Here is an 18,067-nt window from a genome sequence, read left to right on the forward strand (position 1 = left end):
AATTTCACTTTATAGCTGGTACTGAACAAATTAGAATTGCATTTTTTTCATAGTATTTCATAGGAGAAAAAACACTTCCAGGCATGTGATTGTACAAATATGATCATTTGCACGTCAATTGTTTTATTAGAGTGGACAATAAAGTTAAAGACCAAGTTTTTCAGGTTTCTGGAAATGAGGAGGGGATTTGTATAAAGTTACTAGGCACTCGTTATGTTTGGGTCTGGCAGTTAATTTTTACACCTGGCTATCTATGCCAAATGCAATTGCGGTATGTGTTGTTGGTCAGTGTTTTCTAAACAATTTTAGGGAGCAATTCAATAATGCCCTTTATCCCATTTCTCCACTGAACCCCCAGGGGGAGAGAGAAGAGAACAGAGGTCTTCCTCTGTTACAGTTACCCATCACAACTGGGTAATTGTAGTCCTTGACATACCTCCTGAGACAGTGGGCAAGGGGGGAAATCAGACTCTTCTACCATAGACCAGGCTACTTCTCATCCACTCTCCTCAGGAAAATCAGCTTTTGGAATTCATTTATCAAATGAGGGCGGGAGGGAGTTGCCTGAATTAGATCATATGGTAAACAGTGGACCGTGATATCACTTGGAGGGTGAAACCACCGTTGTTTACTTTCAGGATCTGGTTTTTACAGTTGATGAGGTCTCAACTGGACAAGTGGCTTTTTTTAAAAAAGTTAGGCTCACTTGGATTTTGAACTCTGCCTCCTTGGTGAGTAATTGAAGGAAGTTCTGTGCTTGCCTTAGAGCTTTTTTTTTTTTTTTTTAAATCTCCCCCGCTCCTGTGCTCACCAGTGACTGCTAAATATAAAGACCTTAGAAGCTACTTAGGATTACTGAATGCCTGAAACGCACAAAAACCCAAAGCAGAGCTAAACAGTCGTAGATGATTGAAGACTGCAGTTCTCAAGCAGGTGAAAATGGTTTAACCAGGTATGTTGATCATCCGTGTAAATAACTCACAGATGATTTATTTTACCAAGTTTTTTCTAAATTACCCTTTTTCCCCCCTAAGATGTGGGGCCTCTGGTAAAACTGATAAAACATTCTTTTTTTTTAGTGTGGTAAAATACATATAACATAAAATGTATCATTTTATTTTTTTTAAGATTTTATTCATTTATTTGACAGAGAGAGAGCGAGTGAGCGCAAGCAGGCAGAGCGAGAGGAAGAAGCAGACTTCCCACTGAGCAGGGATCCCAACACGGGGCTTGATTCCAGGACCCTGGGATCATGATCTGAGCTGAAGGCAGACGCTGAACTGACTGAGACGTCCAGGCGCCCCTCATTTTAACTATTTTTAAGTGTGTAATAAAGTGTCATTGAGTGCATTCACATTGTGACCCAACCATCATCCCCACGAGCTTTTTCATCTTCCCAAGCTGACAGTGTGCACCTGGCAAACAATACCCCCACCCGCTTCCCCCACTTCCGTTAGCCCCTGACAACTGCCATTCTCCTCTGTGTCAGTGAATCTGACTCTTCCAGATCCCTCATGTAAGTGGAAACACAGTGTTCGTCCTTATGCGACTGGTTTCTTTATTCACTTAACCTAATGTTTTCAAGGTTCATCCATGTTGTAGCAGGTGTCAGGATCTCCTTCCTTTAAAGGCTGAATAGCGTTCCGTTGTTGGCATATGCCATTTTGTTGATCCATTCAGCCGCCGATTGGACGTTTGGGTTGCTTCCACCTACTGGCTATTGTGAATCATGCTGCTATGAACGTGAATGCACAGATAGATTTTTTTCCTGCTTTCAGGCGTTTGGGGTACATACTCAGAAGTGGAATTACTGGATCGTATGGTAATTCTATGCTAAAGTTCTCGAGGAACAGTCATATTGTTTTTCACAGTGGCTGTACCATTTTGTATTCCCACTGTGTTACCAACATTTTCCTTCAGTTTGAAATAACGCTCTCTAGACTTACAGCGTTCTTCCAGTTCTGTGTAGTTAGAGAAATAGTCAAGATATGCTTTCGCTTCAGTTTATTTGAACACAAAGGAAAGATTGTGGGATGACCAGAACGAACAGGCTTTGCTAATAATTTCCATAAACTTCAAGCAGAAGTTCTTCTTTTTGCAGCTTCACTTCTCACATACTTCCTGGAATTACAATTATAGCACAGAAATACCTATATTCTTGTTCACTTATTCTTTCTGTTTCTTCACACTGTTTATGTTTATAGATGACAACATAGTGCGCTTTGTGTTAATACACTATGTAACCACTATATTTGGTGGTTGCCATTTTTTTTAAGTATGTTTAAATAATGTTGCCATCAGCATCTTCACAGAACTTTGTTTGTCTTGGATGATTTCCTGATTTGCAGTAGGACAAATTCTCAGTAGAGGAGACCATGGCTCTGTTTAACACTTCTCTAAGGGAGATTCATCTTCCTTGCAACCTTAACATTTGACTTCCCAGAGATGTATTTATATCTTAAAAATTATATATGTTGTTCAAGTAACATTTTGTCATTCAACAAATTTTAAGGACTTAATCTTATATCAGCTTGATAAAAAACCATTTTTTTTTAATTTTTATTCTGCTGTACTATAGAGGAAACCTGAACATCTTAGAAGTTGTCATTCAAAATATTTGTATATAAGTGAAAACTCTTCTTTCCCCTTCATTAACTCTCAGAGAACTTTCTAAATATAATATTTAACCTTTTTAACATACGTACCTACTTGTAAGAAGAGAGCCCGATCTCTCTGCTGATACTTTTACTGAGGATTTTTATGTCATTAAATCAACCATATGTGCACAGAACCTATTAGTTAGTACATAGCTTTTTGATAGTACTGTGAAAGAGAAAAAAAGAATTTAAAATGTATATTCTGCCCTGGAAAAGATAATAATGCCAAAGAAAAGTTTGTCAAGACAAGCAATAGATAATCAATATATCAATATTCAAAGCATGGTACGGAACACCATAGGCATTCATGGGCCAAAGAAGTCAGTGGGGGCTGGGTGATCAAGAAATTCCATGTGACAATGAATGTGAGATTCAATATGTAGTGAAGAAATTAATACACAGTTATAATTTTTGTCATTCAGAATCAAGAGTTGAAAGTAGTGAAAGCTGCTCCCTATTGGAAGCCACCACCTCTCTCAACTTCTCCAAAGGTAAGCAGTGACCTCTGACCTCTGCTCCATAGACATGATGTCATTGCCCTTTGCTCTTCTCCCAGCTAGTCACGTTTTAGTGAAGATGGGAACAATTCAACTAAATTTATTCCAGGGCAGTGCTCTAAAATCTTGAGTGCCCAAATGTATTATAAGGCGAATTCTTAGGATTTCTTTAGGGTATGTTCATGGGTACAGATGTTCTTTGACCTTTTCACAAAATTAGGGCTCTGATAGAGAAAGCTATCTGTCAGAGACTTTCTCTGAGAGGGTTCAATTGTGCAAAATCCAGCTAAAATTGAGTTCTTGAAGTAAAGTGTGTACATAGGAGTTTCTGGCCTGGAGGGGAGGGGTTGTCTTCAAGGAGATAACTGATCTTCTTGGGGTGCCTTTCTACATATTCTTTTACACTAACACATATTCTTTTTTGATACTTCTATTTTTTTTTAAAGATTTTATTCATTTATTTGAGAGAGAGAGAATGAGAGATAGAGAGCACGAGAGGGAAGAGGGTCAGAGGGAGAAGCAGACTCCCCGCTGAGCAGGAAGCCCGATGTGGGACTCGATCCCCGGACTCCAGGATCATGACCTGAGCCGAAGGCAGTTGCTTAACCAACTGAGCCACCCAGGCACCCTGATACTTCTATTGACTAAGCTCATGTGTACTTCTAGTCACCCAGTGAGAAACTATATAGTGAAGTGATAACTTGGACTGTCTTTGGTCTTCATTGCTCCAGTTAAGTCAGTTTTGTCTCCTCTTCGAATATTTCGTGTGTCCAGAAGTCCTATTGGGTGAATGAACTAAATAGCTTTTCTCTGAAGGACTAAGGTGGGGGACAAATAACAGTCTGAACACTCCCAAAAGGATTTATTAATTAATTTTTTTTAAAAAAGAAACATGGTTTACTCTGGTAGTATGCAATATTGTTTTCATACATGTATACTTGAAACCAGATTTTTTAAAAAATAGCTGTTGTAACAATAACCATAATCTAATCAGCATGTCCATCAGTGTGCCTGCATTCTCCAGTGTCTTCTAGGATCTCCTCTGGTTCTAAGTCTCAGGGCCAGATACAGAGGGAAAAGCTTGCAGATGTTTTTTCTCTACAATTCAGTCTTCAGCAACTTGAGAGCTTTCTTCATGTTGTCGAGCACTAATGGGGAAAAAGTTGCCACAGTCAAGATGCCACCAGAAATTATATTGATAGCTCTAGTAAACCCCTAAATTTGGGTACTTTATTCATTGTTGAATGGGGTGCTATTTCATGATAGGGTGAATAGTTGGTAATTTTGTGAGACATTTTTTTCTAAAAGTTTGTGACATGGGCTTTTACTAAAATCCAGTTCTCTTCCAATATTTATCACATGTCTTTTCTACAGAGCACTGTGATATTACCTGTGCAGGATACATGCCTTTAAGGAGTCCAAAGTCTTACTAAGAAATATGCCATTATCTTGAGAATGGCCAGTACTTGGCATGTACTTCCCTGGTCCCCCCGCACCCACTGGAGGCATCGCTCGCTAATGGACCGTGATAATCTTTGCTGCTGCCGAGATGCAGCCTCAAGTCTTTTCCCCAGCATGTTGTTCTAGGTCAGTGCCACTCAATAGTTATTTCTGTGATGATCAAAAATATTCAGTGCCTGTGCATTGAGTACTTAAACTGTGGTTAGTGTGCCTGAGGAATTGAATTTTAACTTTTAATTAATATAATGTTAAAGAGCTACATGGAGTTCATGGCTCACATATTGGGCAGTACAGTTCCAGGCAGCCCTAGAACTAGTCATTGAGCAGGATTGGTTCTTAGGACAAAACCCAGTTGTCTTCCCGGAAGGACTAATTAGGTGTCACACCTAGGTACAGTCTCCTATTGAGGTGCTTTGTCTGCCCTGAGTTTCTTAGCTTTGTTTTTTTCTTTCCATTTTCCAGGGAAAGTGAGTATCTTGCCACGTCCTGGGAACCATCTTTCCTACTGATCTTTAAAATTGAACTTAAACTCAACATCAACACACTGAACTACATTATTTCACTTTCATTATTTGGAAGAAGTATTTAGGGCATGCAGATTCCTAGTACTGGTGTAATAGTACAGTTACTATTGCACTTGATTCCATGGTAGGACTTTGTATGAGAGGGTGCCTAAGGAAACATTGAAAAGCAGGTAATATGGTCATAAAATCCTTCTAGAGAAAAAGATACCCAATCTAAAGAATCTTTCATTGAGATTTAAATAAATGAGACCACAGTGAATATGATTTGCCTGAGGGGCACAAGGCTAGTCAGGGTCAAACTGATTATCTGTGTTTCTGAGCCCAGCTTTCTCCCTCCTCATCATGGACTCTACTCTTAGTGCAAAACAACAATAGGCATGTTCACAGGAGGTGACACTTACGTAGAGCTACATCTGAAGGTTCATAAGCATAGAGACGATTCGAGTATCTTCCAGTGATGTCAGCTCTAACTGTCAGGGATGGGTCTACAAAGAAAAAGCAAACGGGAATGGAGTCAATGTTTCCAAGTAAGTTCTGTTGCGTGAGGAAGCCCACGTACTTGTCCATGGCCAGTGAAAGGAACACAGCGTGTGATCCGCCTCATGGGGTTCTAGTCCATCTACTCTGTACCCGGGCCTGTGGCTGCCAGTCCCCAAAGCAGGGCCCGGAGCCCTCGACAACTGCGCAATGCTATTTGCGGGAAAGGTTATGAACCCTGCTGTCCTATCTATAGCAACCTGAAGACAAAAGAAGACATCCCGGCGGGGGGGGGGGGGGGGGGGGGGTGTTGGGTGCTTTGGTGAAAACACTGGCATTCTCTACTAAAGAACTATTTTAAACTTTTGAAATGCTCATGTTGTAATCTCAGTGTGTTGCCAAGAGCAACCTAGATAATTAGAAACCCACATCCAATGCTAGTTTTCAAAACCCAAGGTTGTTTTTAATGAGTAAAAGAATGCAAACCTATAAGAGTGGCAAAGGTCAAATAAGCATGTAGGGCCCTCTCTATTTTTCACTGTATTGATATCTAGCTGCATTAAAAAAATAAAGATTTAGGAGTCTTCCTTATGCATACCTACGTCCCTAGAGGTTTAAATCCATTTTTCCATGTTTTATATTTAATTTGAAGCTATCAACTAATGAGAAAAGAAGGCATTTTGAAAATACGGTGTATCGACAAGGGAGGTACTAGGATCTACACAGGCCTAGAAACCTTGCCTTGTCAGGGAGGATTGAAGGGGCCTAAGGTACACGTCCTGAAAATCAGATGAAGGAGGCACATGAGAACCAGTGGCTTGTATGCACATTCGGCCACTGGTACTTTAGTGGACAATCTGTCATTTCAGAATGTTGGAATGGGCCCCACTGACGTTAATTACAAAAAGCAGACATTTATTTGTACAACAAAGATTTAAAACCTATTATACTTCCGCTATGTGCAGAGGATACAAACGCAGGGTCTACTCTTTGTAATAAATTAACATAAGAAAAGCTTTTGAAACAGCAACCATGGGCTCACATAGCTGCCCCTGCAGCTGGCCGCAAACCTTGAACCACCTCAAGAGCTTCAAGAAATACCTCCTGCCTCCCATCCTGGCAAGATCCTGATTTAATTGCTTTGAGGTGTGGCCCCGGCACCTTGATTTTTAAAATCTTGTAGGTGATTCTAATCTGTAGCCAGCGTCTACACTCCTGAGCTGGAGTTGGTTCTTTTGGAAGGAAGTGAATGTGGGTTAAAATGCCTTTAGACGGGACTAAATCCTTTGAAAAGAACTCCTGCATAGAGTGTCACTGGATGACCTATAAAGTCCCAATTTAAACACTGTATATTTTCTAAATCCTAACATAACTGAATCTATAAAATTAGCTCGAGTTCAGCCTTCCTCCTTTTGATCCTTCACTTGTTCCTCTCCCCTGTTCTGTGCATTTAGTGTGAACTCAGATGGATCACACAGGTGCACCACTTGATCAGGTGAGCTCTGCCATGTGATGGATTTATTTATTCATTGTCCTTAAATCAGTATGACTTGGCTTAAAGTCGATCTCAATTCATGTGTCCAATCATTGAACAAATATTTATTGCCAGCCTACCACAGGGTCATGCTGAAAATATGATGGTCAGAAGAAACAGACGCAGTCCCAGGAGAAAAGAGATACTAAACAATCACCCAATAAATACAAGATTGTATCTGAGGATAGAGTGACTATTGAGAGGAGCACGGTGCCACAAGAGCACATAATGGCGATTGTGCCAGGTCAGGGATTGACAGTGATGACTAGGTCATGGGCAGGTGCATGGGGGAAGCAGGAAAAGCCTTCCAGCAGAGGGAACAGCATATGAAAAATACCAGTGGCTGGAAGGAGCATGGCTCCTCTGATTTCTTTTCTGCCAGCCATATTCCTAATTTGCCCACAAATAATTACAAAAAATGTCAGAAAGAAAAATCCAACATACAAATTGGAAGTTTGCCTGATGAAAAATAAGAATTTACTGGCCTGATATATTCAGGAAAATGGGCAATACATTTAAACAGTTAACAGGGTGCTTCCTTCTCTGATGTATTTGTGACAGGATATGATAAGATTACGTTGGTAGATGAGAAACAAACGTGGAAATAAGTGGAAGCTTGAATTTTCTAATGAAGAAATGTGGAGAAATGTAAAGGAATGTTCTACCCCTTGCTAGGCCATGGCAATGGCATTAGCCATGCTGGAGTGGCAGATGAGGGAGGGGGTGTCCGAAGACAAGATATCACAGCACTTGGTCAATTATCAGTGTGCTTAATCTCACTGTCATTTTTACTTACCAACAAACATGATCCTGGGGACATATTGGCCATCAGGAGAAAGGTGTTTGTCAGTTGTTTCATACTAAGATTAAAAGAAAAGACAGCTTTTAGTTTGTCTATTCTTGAGATATTGTCAAACTTGTTAATACAGAAATCTGTCCATTACTGGGGGAGGCGTCTCGAGATACTGTAAGGCACATCTCTTCCACAGAGAGTTTATAATACAGATGGGGGCAAGTTACACACATGAAATAATAAACAAGAGAGCCAACCATAATATAGAACCTGAGGTAGAGAGCTGAATGAACATGATAAAGAGCAAAAAAGTTCAAGAAGGGAGACTATGGAGGGAGTTATAGCATTTGGGGAAGACATCTTGGATGAGATGGGAGGAAATAGAACAGTGGAAAAAAACAAGTCATTTTTGGAGAAATTACAGAAACAGGCTTATGGCACTCATTTTTAAGGAATGCACGTCAGTTGAGAGACACAGGTAAGAAAATGAATACTGAGGATCCAGCTGGTGCGGTGTTATGAAGGAGGACGCGCAGGTGCAGCGGGTGACCAGAACAGGGCATTTAACCCTGTATGCAAGGTCGACTAAGACTCTCTGAAGTGGGTGGGGAGGAGTCTTAAAAAAATGAGTAAGAGTCAGGTACATGGAAAACGAGGTTACTCCAGGCAGTGGGGAGCGATTGCACAAAGGTAGAGGAAAGGTACGGCACTCTCTGGTAGGACCATATGTTTTGGGAGGACTGAAAGACAGAGGACGCACGAGGCAGTGGTGAAAGAAGACGCTAGAGAGCTGCCTCCGGGGCCGGCTCGTAAGAGGTCTTGCACACCGTGCCAGTGTTTGCATGTGTTCATAAATAGATCAGAACCACTGGAGGGATTTCAAAGTACCATGATCCCAGTGTGGTTTTTAGAGTCAGTACCCTGATGGCCATGTGGGATTAGCTGGGATTTATTTTGTAGGCAGGGAGCCACTAAGTAATACTGTAGTAAACTAGGCAAAGAGAGAAATTCTTACACTAAACAGTGGTCCTCACTTTATAGGGAAGTGACCTACAGCAAGAATATTTAGAAGTTAGAACCACATGGTTTCTTGACTGCTGGAGGTGAGTAGGAGAGTGCAATCTCGAATGAAACTTTCAGTGAAACACGGAATAAAGAAAGGAGAGCTGTTGGAAAATCCTGCACCAAGCGATAAATTCAGTGTTGAACACGTTGAGTTTAAGCTAATAATGCAAAACCTGGGCCACGATTGCACACACAAGTTGGAAATGGTTGCATGTTCGGGTAAGATTTGGCAATTACCAGTGCGTGGGCATTGATTAAAGGCAGATGTAGATGAAGTTATCCATAGAGAATATAAAATATTAAAAAGGGAATATAAAATATTGAGAAGTAAGTCAAGCAGAGATTCACCAAGTCACTAATATTAAAAGGTAGGAAGAAGAATAGGAGCCTGTGGAAGGGAGGTGAGGAAGAACGGATGTGAATGCTCTTTGAAGAAGCCAACCTTTGTCAGCTTGTGGAAAGGGGAGAGAGAGGGAGAGGGAGAGGGATGCGGGGGGGGGGGGGGGGGGGGGGGGAAGGAGGGAGGGAAAGGACATAGGGCTAGGGAGAGTAGTTTTGTGAGTTGTTTATTGTTTGCTTGTTTCCTTTTGGAAGGAAAAGTGGAACGTGTTTGTAGCTGAATAGAAAGAACTTGCAGACAGCTTGACCAGCTTGACCATCAGGAAGGGCGTTGATGGTAGAATGCACATGAGGAGGCTTAAGCCCCTGCACCGATTTGCTTTAGATAGCCCGGGAAACTGTCACTCCCGGGGAGAGAGGAGCCGAGGATTAAGAAGGGGTGCAGGGAGAGAGGAGCCGGGGTCTAAGAAGGGGTGTAGAGCACCAGGGATTTAGGGAAAAGGGCATAGGAAGAGATCTGCAAAGACAAAAGCCTTCCAATTTTTACAGCAACTGAGAAAATCCTGACCACAGAGCCTATTTTTCAGACAGCCTAAAATCGTCAATTACTAAATAAAAGCACAGACATGCAAGATAGATTATTAGTAAAATATCTTTTTCCCCCTGTAATCTGTGAGATGAGATCTCTGGAACAGACCCCCGTCAGTGCCGTGCGACTAACAGGCATAGGAAAAATGAATCATCCATTTCAAATAATGAGCCATGGAGAAATGTCAGTGCTGATGAAAAGTGAACTTACAACTAGGTTGAGGAGGACAAACTGCTCTGCCAATTTCTGGATTTCTTTATTTTCAGCAAACACTTTCTTTAAAGCTAGAATAGACAAAAGAATCAGTAAGTATCCATCTCACTGCTGGCTGACACCATTGCTCTCTATTATATTTTAAGATGAACTGTATTTTTAATGTAATATCCAACTTTGCCTTTTTAGCAAATGATTAGTGAAGTAATATCTAGGCCATTGACTCCCTTTGCTGCTTGCCATTCACTCACTCAATCATTCATTCATTTATCCTTTTTTTTTTCAATCCATATTTATTGAGTGATTTTCATGTGGTACAACTAGCTTCATGAAAAGAGAAAAAAGAAGAAGAAGAAGAAAGAAAGGTAATGTGCTGTCTTCCTAAAGCTCAAATGCTTATGTGGGAAACAGACCATAAACAAGTAAACAGATTAATAACTTCAGGTGGAGATATGCACTTTAAAGAAAAATAGAGCAAGGCAAGAGGTTTAAGAGCTCTAGAATGTTCAAGGTAGAGCTCTCAGAGGAGGTGACATTAAAGGAGAGAATGATCCATTTGAAGATTTTGGGGGTCTGTCATGCTAGGCAGAGGAGGCTGCAAGAGCAATAGCCCTAAGGCAGGAATGAGCTTAGGTCTCGGAGGAGAAAAATGCAAAGGCCAGGCTAGACAAAGTAGATCGAGTCCGATGTGGGACTCGATCCCTGGACTCCAGGATCATGACCTGAGCTGAAGGCAGTCGCTTAACCAACTGAGCCACCCAGGCGCCCAATTCACTGTGCTTTTAATCTATTTCTTGCTACTTAGTCCCAGTTATGAACTTTTAATCTGTGTCTCTGGGTACTATTTCTTTTAACTCAAGTACAACATAACACTAGACATTCTTTAAAATAAGTTTCTATTAACTACAAAAAGTACACTCCGATAAGATATCTGTAAAATCATTTCCTTTTAGAAGGCATCGAATATTCAGGGAACTTTATTTTTAAAGGATAAATCAAATAAGACATAGCTTTCATTGACCCAAACATGCATAATCCATCCTTAATATAAACAAGGCTGAATGGTAAGAACACAAAGATAGCCAGGGGCCAGATTATGTCCAGCCTTGTAGGCCATGATCAGGAATTTAGATTTCATTTACTTGTGATAAGAAGCCACTTGAGCACATGAGTGAAAGGGTCTGATTTATGTTTAACAGCCTCACTCTTGTTCGGTATGGAAAGCTAAGTGCGCGGTGATCAGTTAGGTGGCTGTTACAATAGTCTAGACAAGATATGATCTTGGCTTGGATCAGGGCGGTAGAAATGAGTCAATAGGAAGTGGTTGGGTTTGGCCAGGGGACCTACGTGATATATGGAGCCCAGGACACAACAAAATTATGGAGCCCCTTACTCAAAAATTACTACGAATTTTTAAGACAGCAACAAGCAGAGTTTTAAATCCAGCATAGGAAACTTCCAGGGCCTTGTGTGACTGCACAGCTTCACACCCATCAAGCTGGGGCTGGCTTATGGATATATTTGGGAGGTAAAGCAGTGGTATTTGCTGATGTAGTAGATACAAGATACAAGAGAAAACAAGAAGTCAAGGATGAATCCTAGAGTTTGTTTTTTTCAAAATGTGCACCACTGGTTAACACAAAGTATGGAAATATTTGAAGTTACTTTAAAATATGTTTTATTACATAAGATATTCTGTTTTATTTAACTGTGCTAGGCGCTAAGGATAAAAAGATGAGTGACCTGAGCCTTGTCCCTAAAGCTAAAAGCCTATAAAGAAATTATATTTAGAAGAATAAATTACCTTGACTGTGTGGGCATTCATCCAAGTGATGAATAATCATTAAGGGCTTGTTGCTATAAGAGACAAAGAAGGTGGGGTAATTTTTAATTAGTAAGATTTCATGTAAAGCTACATAACACTAGAGGGTGCTCTTGGGAGCTTTAAGAGAACTCCGTGACCCTCGTCTTACCTTGTCTTGGATTTGTATAAAGCTTCTTCGTAGGTCTGAGTCCAGATGAGTTGATCACCCCAACCTAGAACAAAAGGAACCAGTATATTTAAAGCTATTACAATTTCAGACTAAAGCTGTTGAAAAGCAATGGTAAAGACTGGGATAAATATATACTGGATTACTAATCGAATGCAAAATCCTCTAAAGAAAGTAGAATTAATGATAAACTTTGATACATTTAGAAGAAACACGTTCAAAAATATTTTTGGCACACAAGCCTCAGCTTCTCAATGAAGTGGCACTGAAAGGTGACCGAAAGCTGACGCGTACCTCTGGAGAGGGTCTGGGGCAGTTTGGGTCCAGAGTCCTTGGTGTCTTTCTTAGCCCCTGATTTTGCTGTGATGTCTTTGGCCAGGGTGTAAGAGAGGGCGACAAGGAGCAAGAATGCTGACACCGAGATCTTCTCCATGGCAAATCTGATATGGAAAACGACCGAGGAAAATGTCAGTAAAACAAAAGGGAATTAGCAGCCTTCACAGCCTTTGGACTGTATCACGACCCTGTGACACAAAGGAATTGACGCTTAGTTGAGACTGAAAACATGCAGCTGGTATGAAAAACTCCCTTGCGCAGAATTTTCCTAAGAGTGCTAGTGTGACTATCTCCCGACTTTTGTATCTGTCAACAGATACAGACCCATGTAGATATAAATATACTGATGGAGCTCTCCACAGAAACCTACAGGATAGAAATAGGTAGATAGACATATTTATGAAAATAAATGTATATACTCTTACAGCTAAGGGAATTTACATTTAAATTTTATATTTCAGAAATTTTACCACTGGAAGGCACCTTAGGGGTAACCTCCTCCATTTCTCAGGAGATGGGTATAGAACCGAGTCCTCCAGATCTTGACAGTTTGCAGTGCTGGCTCCCATTTTCCCCTCTTGAAACAATTCCCCTAAACACACATACTTCTTTAGCCTTCTGTTAAAATGGGGATGTTGCCATTAAAGAATAAGATCTAAGTGAGACGAATCCTTATTTAAATTCAAACTGCCAACTTTGTCACTTAACTGAAAACTTATACTCAGCTAACTCTCTCCCTAGTGTAACATTTACTCAAATTCCATCTATTAGTTCTGAGGTGACGAAAATCTGTCCATGCAAGTTCATTCCACTGAAATAATTCCCTCACTCTCTCCATGGGCTTCTTATCGGTAGGTGATCGTGGGCATATATTTTCGGGCACAAAAATATTCTATGGGGCTTTGGACACAGAGAAACCAAACCCGTGTGTGTCTCTTTGTTAACTTTTTTTTTCCCTTCCCGTATTTCACAGTTGATTCTTCAGGAAAGTTACAATACAAGGCAGAGACCTGTAGACAGGAAAGGGACCACTTAGATAAGATCGACGAGTGAGTGGGACAGCGCACGAACTAGGAGAGTTGCACTAGCAAATCATTGTGGTTAGCTCTCACGTGCAGAATTAGAGATGGGATCGCTTCACAAATACCACGCTAATATGGGTGTAGGTCTCCATAAGCTCTGCAAAGGAAGCAGGATGGGCATCAATGCTTAGTATTTTTAAGGGGGGATGAGTTTCTCACGTTCTGACAGCTTGAGTGGGAACCTTTGCTGTTTTTAAAAAAAGCATTTGAAGCTACCCAATTCCGATGATGCCTTGGCTTCAGCCGACCAGTTATCATCTATCCAAATCATAGTATGTGGCCGCAAAATGTCTTACTCAAAAAAGACATAAACAAAAAGCAAAGATACACTTTCCTCATTTTCTACTCAGATAAGAATGTGTACTCTAGGTCAGCAATTCCCGGTCTTCTTAGTACAAAGATTTCTTTTTAACATAGAGGAGAAAAAACAAAACAGGAACTTGGATGTGAGCATAATTGCACCTTTAAAATATGAGTTGATTCAGAAACATATCATGGCAAATAACTACTTGGAACTTATCAACAAACATTTTACTTTGTATTTTATTTATAGCAACAGCATCTCTTTATATCAGAAAAAATTGTGACTCCGGGGTGAAGCATTTTATCTATTTGACTCACTGACGGTCCTTGCTGCATGCCCCCTTGTCATCACCCCACAGCTCACCGGTTGGAACTATTGACATAATGCATGTGTTTATGGCAGGATGACTCACTCAAGCCTAATGCCACTCCTGCTGTGTAAGTATACTGCTGCAGGCTCACTTTCTGAGATGCATTCTATCAAGTTTTCATAATAAGTGGACTCGGACTCGGCTCTGCGAGGGTCCTGCCTAAACCACCTCAAAACAGAACGCTAACCATGGGAGATAGAATTTGGATGCACACGCGCACACACGTACACACACACTCTATGGAACCGCCCCCTTTTACTGGTCACTGTATGTCTGCTTATCTTTAGCAAGGAATGAACTTGCAGGAGGTTTCAGGATCCCTGTTCATAAATGCTTCAGGAAAGCAGTCAGATCTCTCCTCTTAAAGCCCATCCCATGAATTTCAAGACTGAAGATGCAACAAGAGTATCTTTACAGCAGATGGAGAAAGAGAACTATGTTTTCTGATGTGCAGTAATATTGTGAATTGCAGTTCTTAGCGGGCAGTCCGAGCTGAGATTGCCAGGCCTGCGGGCCTGTGCTCTAGCCAGTGGGTGAGAAGCAGAGCAGTTGATGGTGAGAAGTGCACGGTGACGGTGACAGAAGACGCTGGGCCTTGTCCCAGGCCTGAACACGGTTAGAGCTCACCCACGCTTAAACCTCTTGTTTCTAGAGGGAGAGAGCGTTACCTTGAAACAGCTCAGGAATGCAGCCCTCTACCAGCTCTGGCCAAAGAAAAGCCCCAGTAAGCCTTTGATGGAAATTCCATTATTTCCCCTCCAAACCCCTGGGAACTACCTTGCATTTCTCTGTTGATTCCTGCAACTTTACAAAGTAATCAGAGAGAGTGCCCTGTGGAACAGTCTTGTCAGGAGCCTTACCTGATTTCCCCACCCACCTGTCCGAGTGAGCCAGCCAGCCTCAGTGCGGTCCAAGCCTCCCAGTGTGCTGGCTCAACCCGAGCCTCTATTTATGCTCAGAGCACACCTCAATCCCACCCACTAATCCCGTATTTACATGTTGCAAACTCGGAAAGGAGCTTTCCTTTTCCCCAGCAATGATCTTCCCTGGGCTGAAGAGTTTCTTGTTTTTAAAAATAACATTGCGGAGGATATGTTTTTCAGTATGCATGTTTTTAACTGTTTGTGAAAGTGTATTGTTAAGAGATTTGGAAAGATGGGCAGAGTGCCAAATCCAGGTAAACTTTAAATGAAGACATTTGATTTGCCTGAAGGCTGATTTGTCTTTACATGATTGGATGGAGTGTGTGGTTTGTAGATTTTTTTTCCTCCCCCTTGGGCGGATTGCCTTTATGTAGTTGAGAACACACAAGAGATGATTCACAATTCTAACTCCTCCAGTCATTTGACCCGCTCCCCTCCATTGTAGTACAAATTATTTTCCACCATACACTTCCTCTTCCTGGCAAACAAAATGTACATTCACAACGGCTATGAAAAAATGACCAATCAAGCATTCACAAAGTATTTCAAAGCTGAGGAAGTTATTGAAAAACGATACCTAATACTATGAGTTTTTATTAATTACATTGTAGTTGAATATATGCAGCAACTTCCCTCGAAAAAGTTCAAAAGTAATTCACAGGTATCCTCTCATTTAACGGCAAACTTTCCTGCAAGGCCTGTAGAAAGTCATTTATCTCATTTTTCAGACCTAGAAACTAAGGTCTGCAACTAGTTTATTTCACTCAATATTATGCAATTATTCAATAAAGATTTTAAGACTGATTTTCTATAAAAAATTTCAATCCTGAGTTTTGTTCATGAAGCTATCCTTAAAGCTTGGAATGGGTAAATCTTTAGCAATAGAAAATTAACTAATGGGATACAAACCCTATAAAAATAACTCTTTAAAAATGAATTAAGATCATAATATTTCAAAACATTTTCAAGTATATACATATATATATAAAATATATATATATATATTTTTTATTGATTTGACAGAACGAGAGAGCAGGGGAGCACAAGCCGTGGAAGCCGCAGAGGGAGAGGAAGAAGCAGGCCCCCCCGCTGAACAGGGAGCCCCATGTGGGACTCGATCCCAGAACCCTGGGATCATGACCTGAGCCGAAGGCAGACGCTTAAGCAACTGACCCACCCAGGCGCCCCTCAAGTATAAATATTTTTTGATAAAGCCAAAATTCCCATGGGCAAAATAGTGATTCCCAAAATACTGAATTTTCTTTCACTTCCAAATGAGTTTACAGAGATAATTTCTTTAGAAGTTTGACTGAAGACTGGTTGGCTCCGTCGGTTGAGCTTCTGCCTCTTGATTTCTGCTCAGGTCATGATCTCAGGGTTGTGGGATGAGCCCCGCATGGGGCTCCACACTCAGTGGGGAGTCTACTTGAGATTCTTTCTCTCTCCCTCTGTCCCTCCCCTTCTTGCACACATCGTGCACACTCTCTGTCTCTCTCAAATAGGTCAATAAATCTTAAAAAAAATGTTTGAAGACAATGATTTGAGCTGAACTTTAAAACTGCAAAGGCTTTTATATAAACCCTTAGTCTGTTCAGCCCGTAGAATATTCAACTCAACCCCCTCAACTGTGCAGATGAAAAAACAAAGATGTTAAAAAGCTAATGACACTGAAGGTCCCCACGACTCCTTTAGAGCATTGCTGGGACCAAAGCCCAGGGGTCCTCTAGTCCATCACCTGCTCAGAGTGGAAAATGGGCAGGATTTAGGGGTCACAAGATTTCAGTCTGAATCCTACCATTTAACTTCTCTGAAACTTCGGTTTTCTTTTCTATGAAACGGGAATACTGTTACAGTATAGAACTGTTTTGAGTACTAAATGAGATTTTAATGAATTAAGAAATGAGAAAGTACCTGGTTTTATTAGTTTGCTAGATGTGCTATAAGAAAGTACCACAGAGTGGGTGACTTAGACAACAGAAATTCATTTTCTCACAGTTCTGGAGATTGGAAGGTTGAGATCAAGATATTGGCCAATTTGATTTCTTCTGAGGCCTCTCCTGGGCTCCTCAATGCCATCTTCCTACATATCACATGGCCTTCCATCTGTACCTGTGTCCTAAATTATTCTTCTAAGGGCACCAGTCATCTTGAATTAGGGGCCATCCTAATGACTTATTTTACCTTAATTACATCTCTAAAGACCCTATCTCCAAATATGGTCATATTCTGAGGTGCTGGGGGTTATGATTTCAACATGTGAATTCTGAGGGGACAACTCAGCCCATACACTTGGTAATTAAAAACATCTTGCATTTGTTATAATTAATTATAATGGTATCATAATTATTCAACTGTACTCCTGTGCCTGATCTTGTGTCATTAAATACCCAGTATTTGTTGTAGTGACTAAGGTATGACAAGGAGGAAGTAATTATTAGAACATACCTTACACACATCATGATGATCGTGGTATCTTCGGCGTACCTAGCTGTCTTGGTGTGAAGCAACGAGGGTTTTGTAGATGGTACAAGTTTTTCTTATATGTTATCATACGTCATTACTTTTAAAACTTTTTTTTAAGATTTTGTTTATTTATCTGACAGAGAGAGACACAGCGAGAGCAGGAACACAAGCAGGGGGAGTGGGAGGGGGAGAAGCAGGCTTCCCGCTGAGCAGGGACCCATGTGAGCCTCGATCCCAGGATCCTGGGATCATGACCTGAGCCAAAGGCAGACACTTAACAACAGAGCCATCCCTCAACCATCATTACTCTTAACAGTGACATCATGTAATCAGTCTTTCAGATTTGCCAAATACTGTAAAAATCTGTTGTTAACAGATTATTTTATTTTATGTTATTTTTTAAATAGACTCCACACCTAGTGTGGAGCCCGATGTGGGGCTTGAACTCA

General features: G+C 40.9%; 1 protein-coding gene across 2 annotated transcripts; it reads right to left on the bottom strand.

The window, feature by feature from the left end:
- Positions 1-4,036: 4,036 nt before the first annotated feature.
- On the bottom strand, positions 4,037-15,155 carry AGR2 (anterior gradient 2, protein disulphide isomerase family member). Of its 2 annotated transcripts, none has more exons than XM_027573563.1 (8): positions 15,093-15,155; positions 12,435-12,580; positions 12,123-12,186; positions 11,954-12,006; positions 10,147-10,220; positions 7,947-8,010; positions 5,541-5,624; positions 4,037-4,302 (listed from the first exon to the last, which is right to left on the bottom strand). In XM_027573563.1, exons 2-8 carry the CDS (start codon positions 12,571-12,573, stop codon positions 4,253-4,255), a joined length of 528 nt encoding a protein of 175 aa, XP_027429364.1. In that variant the 5' UTR covers positions 12,574-12,580; positions 15,093-15,155; the 3' UTR covers positions 4,037-4,252. The 2 variants fall into 2 exon arrangements, with proteins under 2 accessions (XP_027429364.1, XP_027429365.1); XM_027573564.1 differs by having other exon boundaries at positions 15,110-15,147.
- Positions 15,156-18,067: the final 2,912 nt, after the last annotated feature.

This window comes from Zalophus californianus, chromosome 12 (assembly GCF_009762305.2).
Source record: "Zalophus californianus isolate mZalCal1 chromosome 12, mZalCal1.pri.v2, whole genome shotgun sequence".
NCBI lineage: Eukaryota > Metazoa > Chordata > Mammalia > Carnivora > Otariidae > Zalophus > Zalophus californianus.

Bases quoted from the DNA above. Each gene is read 5' to 3' on its own strand.
- AGR2 (XM_027573563.1), bottom strand. From the start codon at position 12,573: ATGGAGAAGATCTCGGTGTCAGCATTCTTGCTCCTTGTCGCCCTCTCT. The intron at 12,007-12,122 runs GTAAGACGAGGG...TGTCTCTTATAG, and splicing joins TTATACAAATCCAAGACAAG to CAACAAGCCCTTAATGATTA. The intron at 5,625-7,946 runs GTAAGTAAAAAT...TTTTCTTTGTAG, and splicing joins CCCCAGGATCATGTTTGTTG to ACCCATCCCTGACAGTTAGA.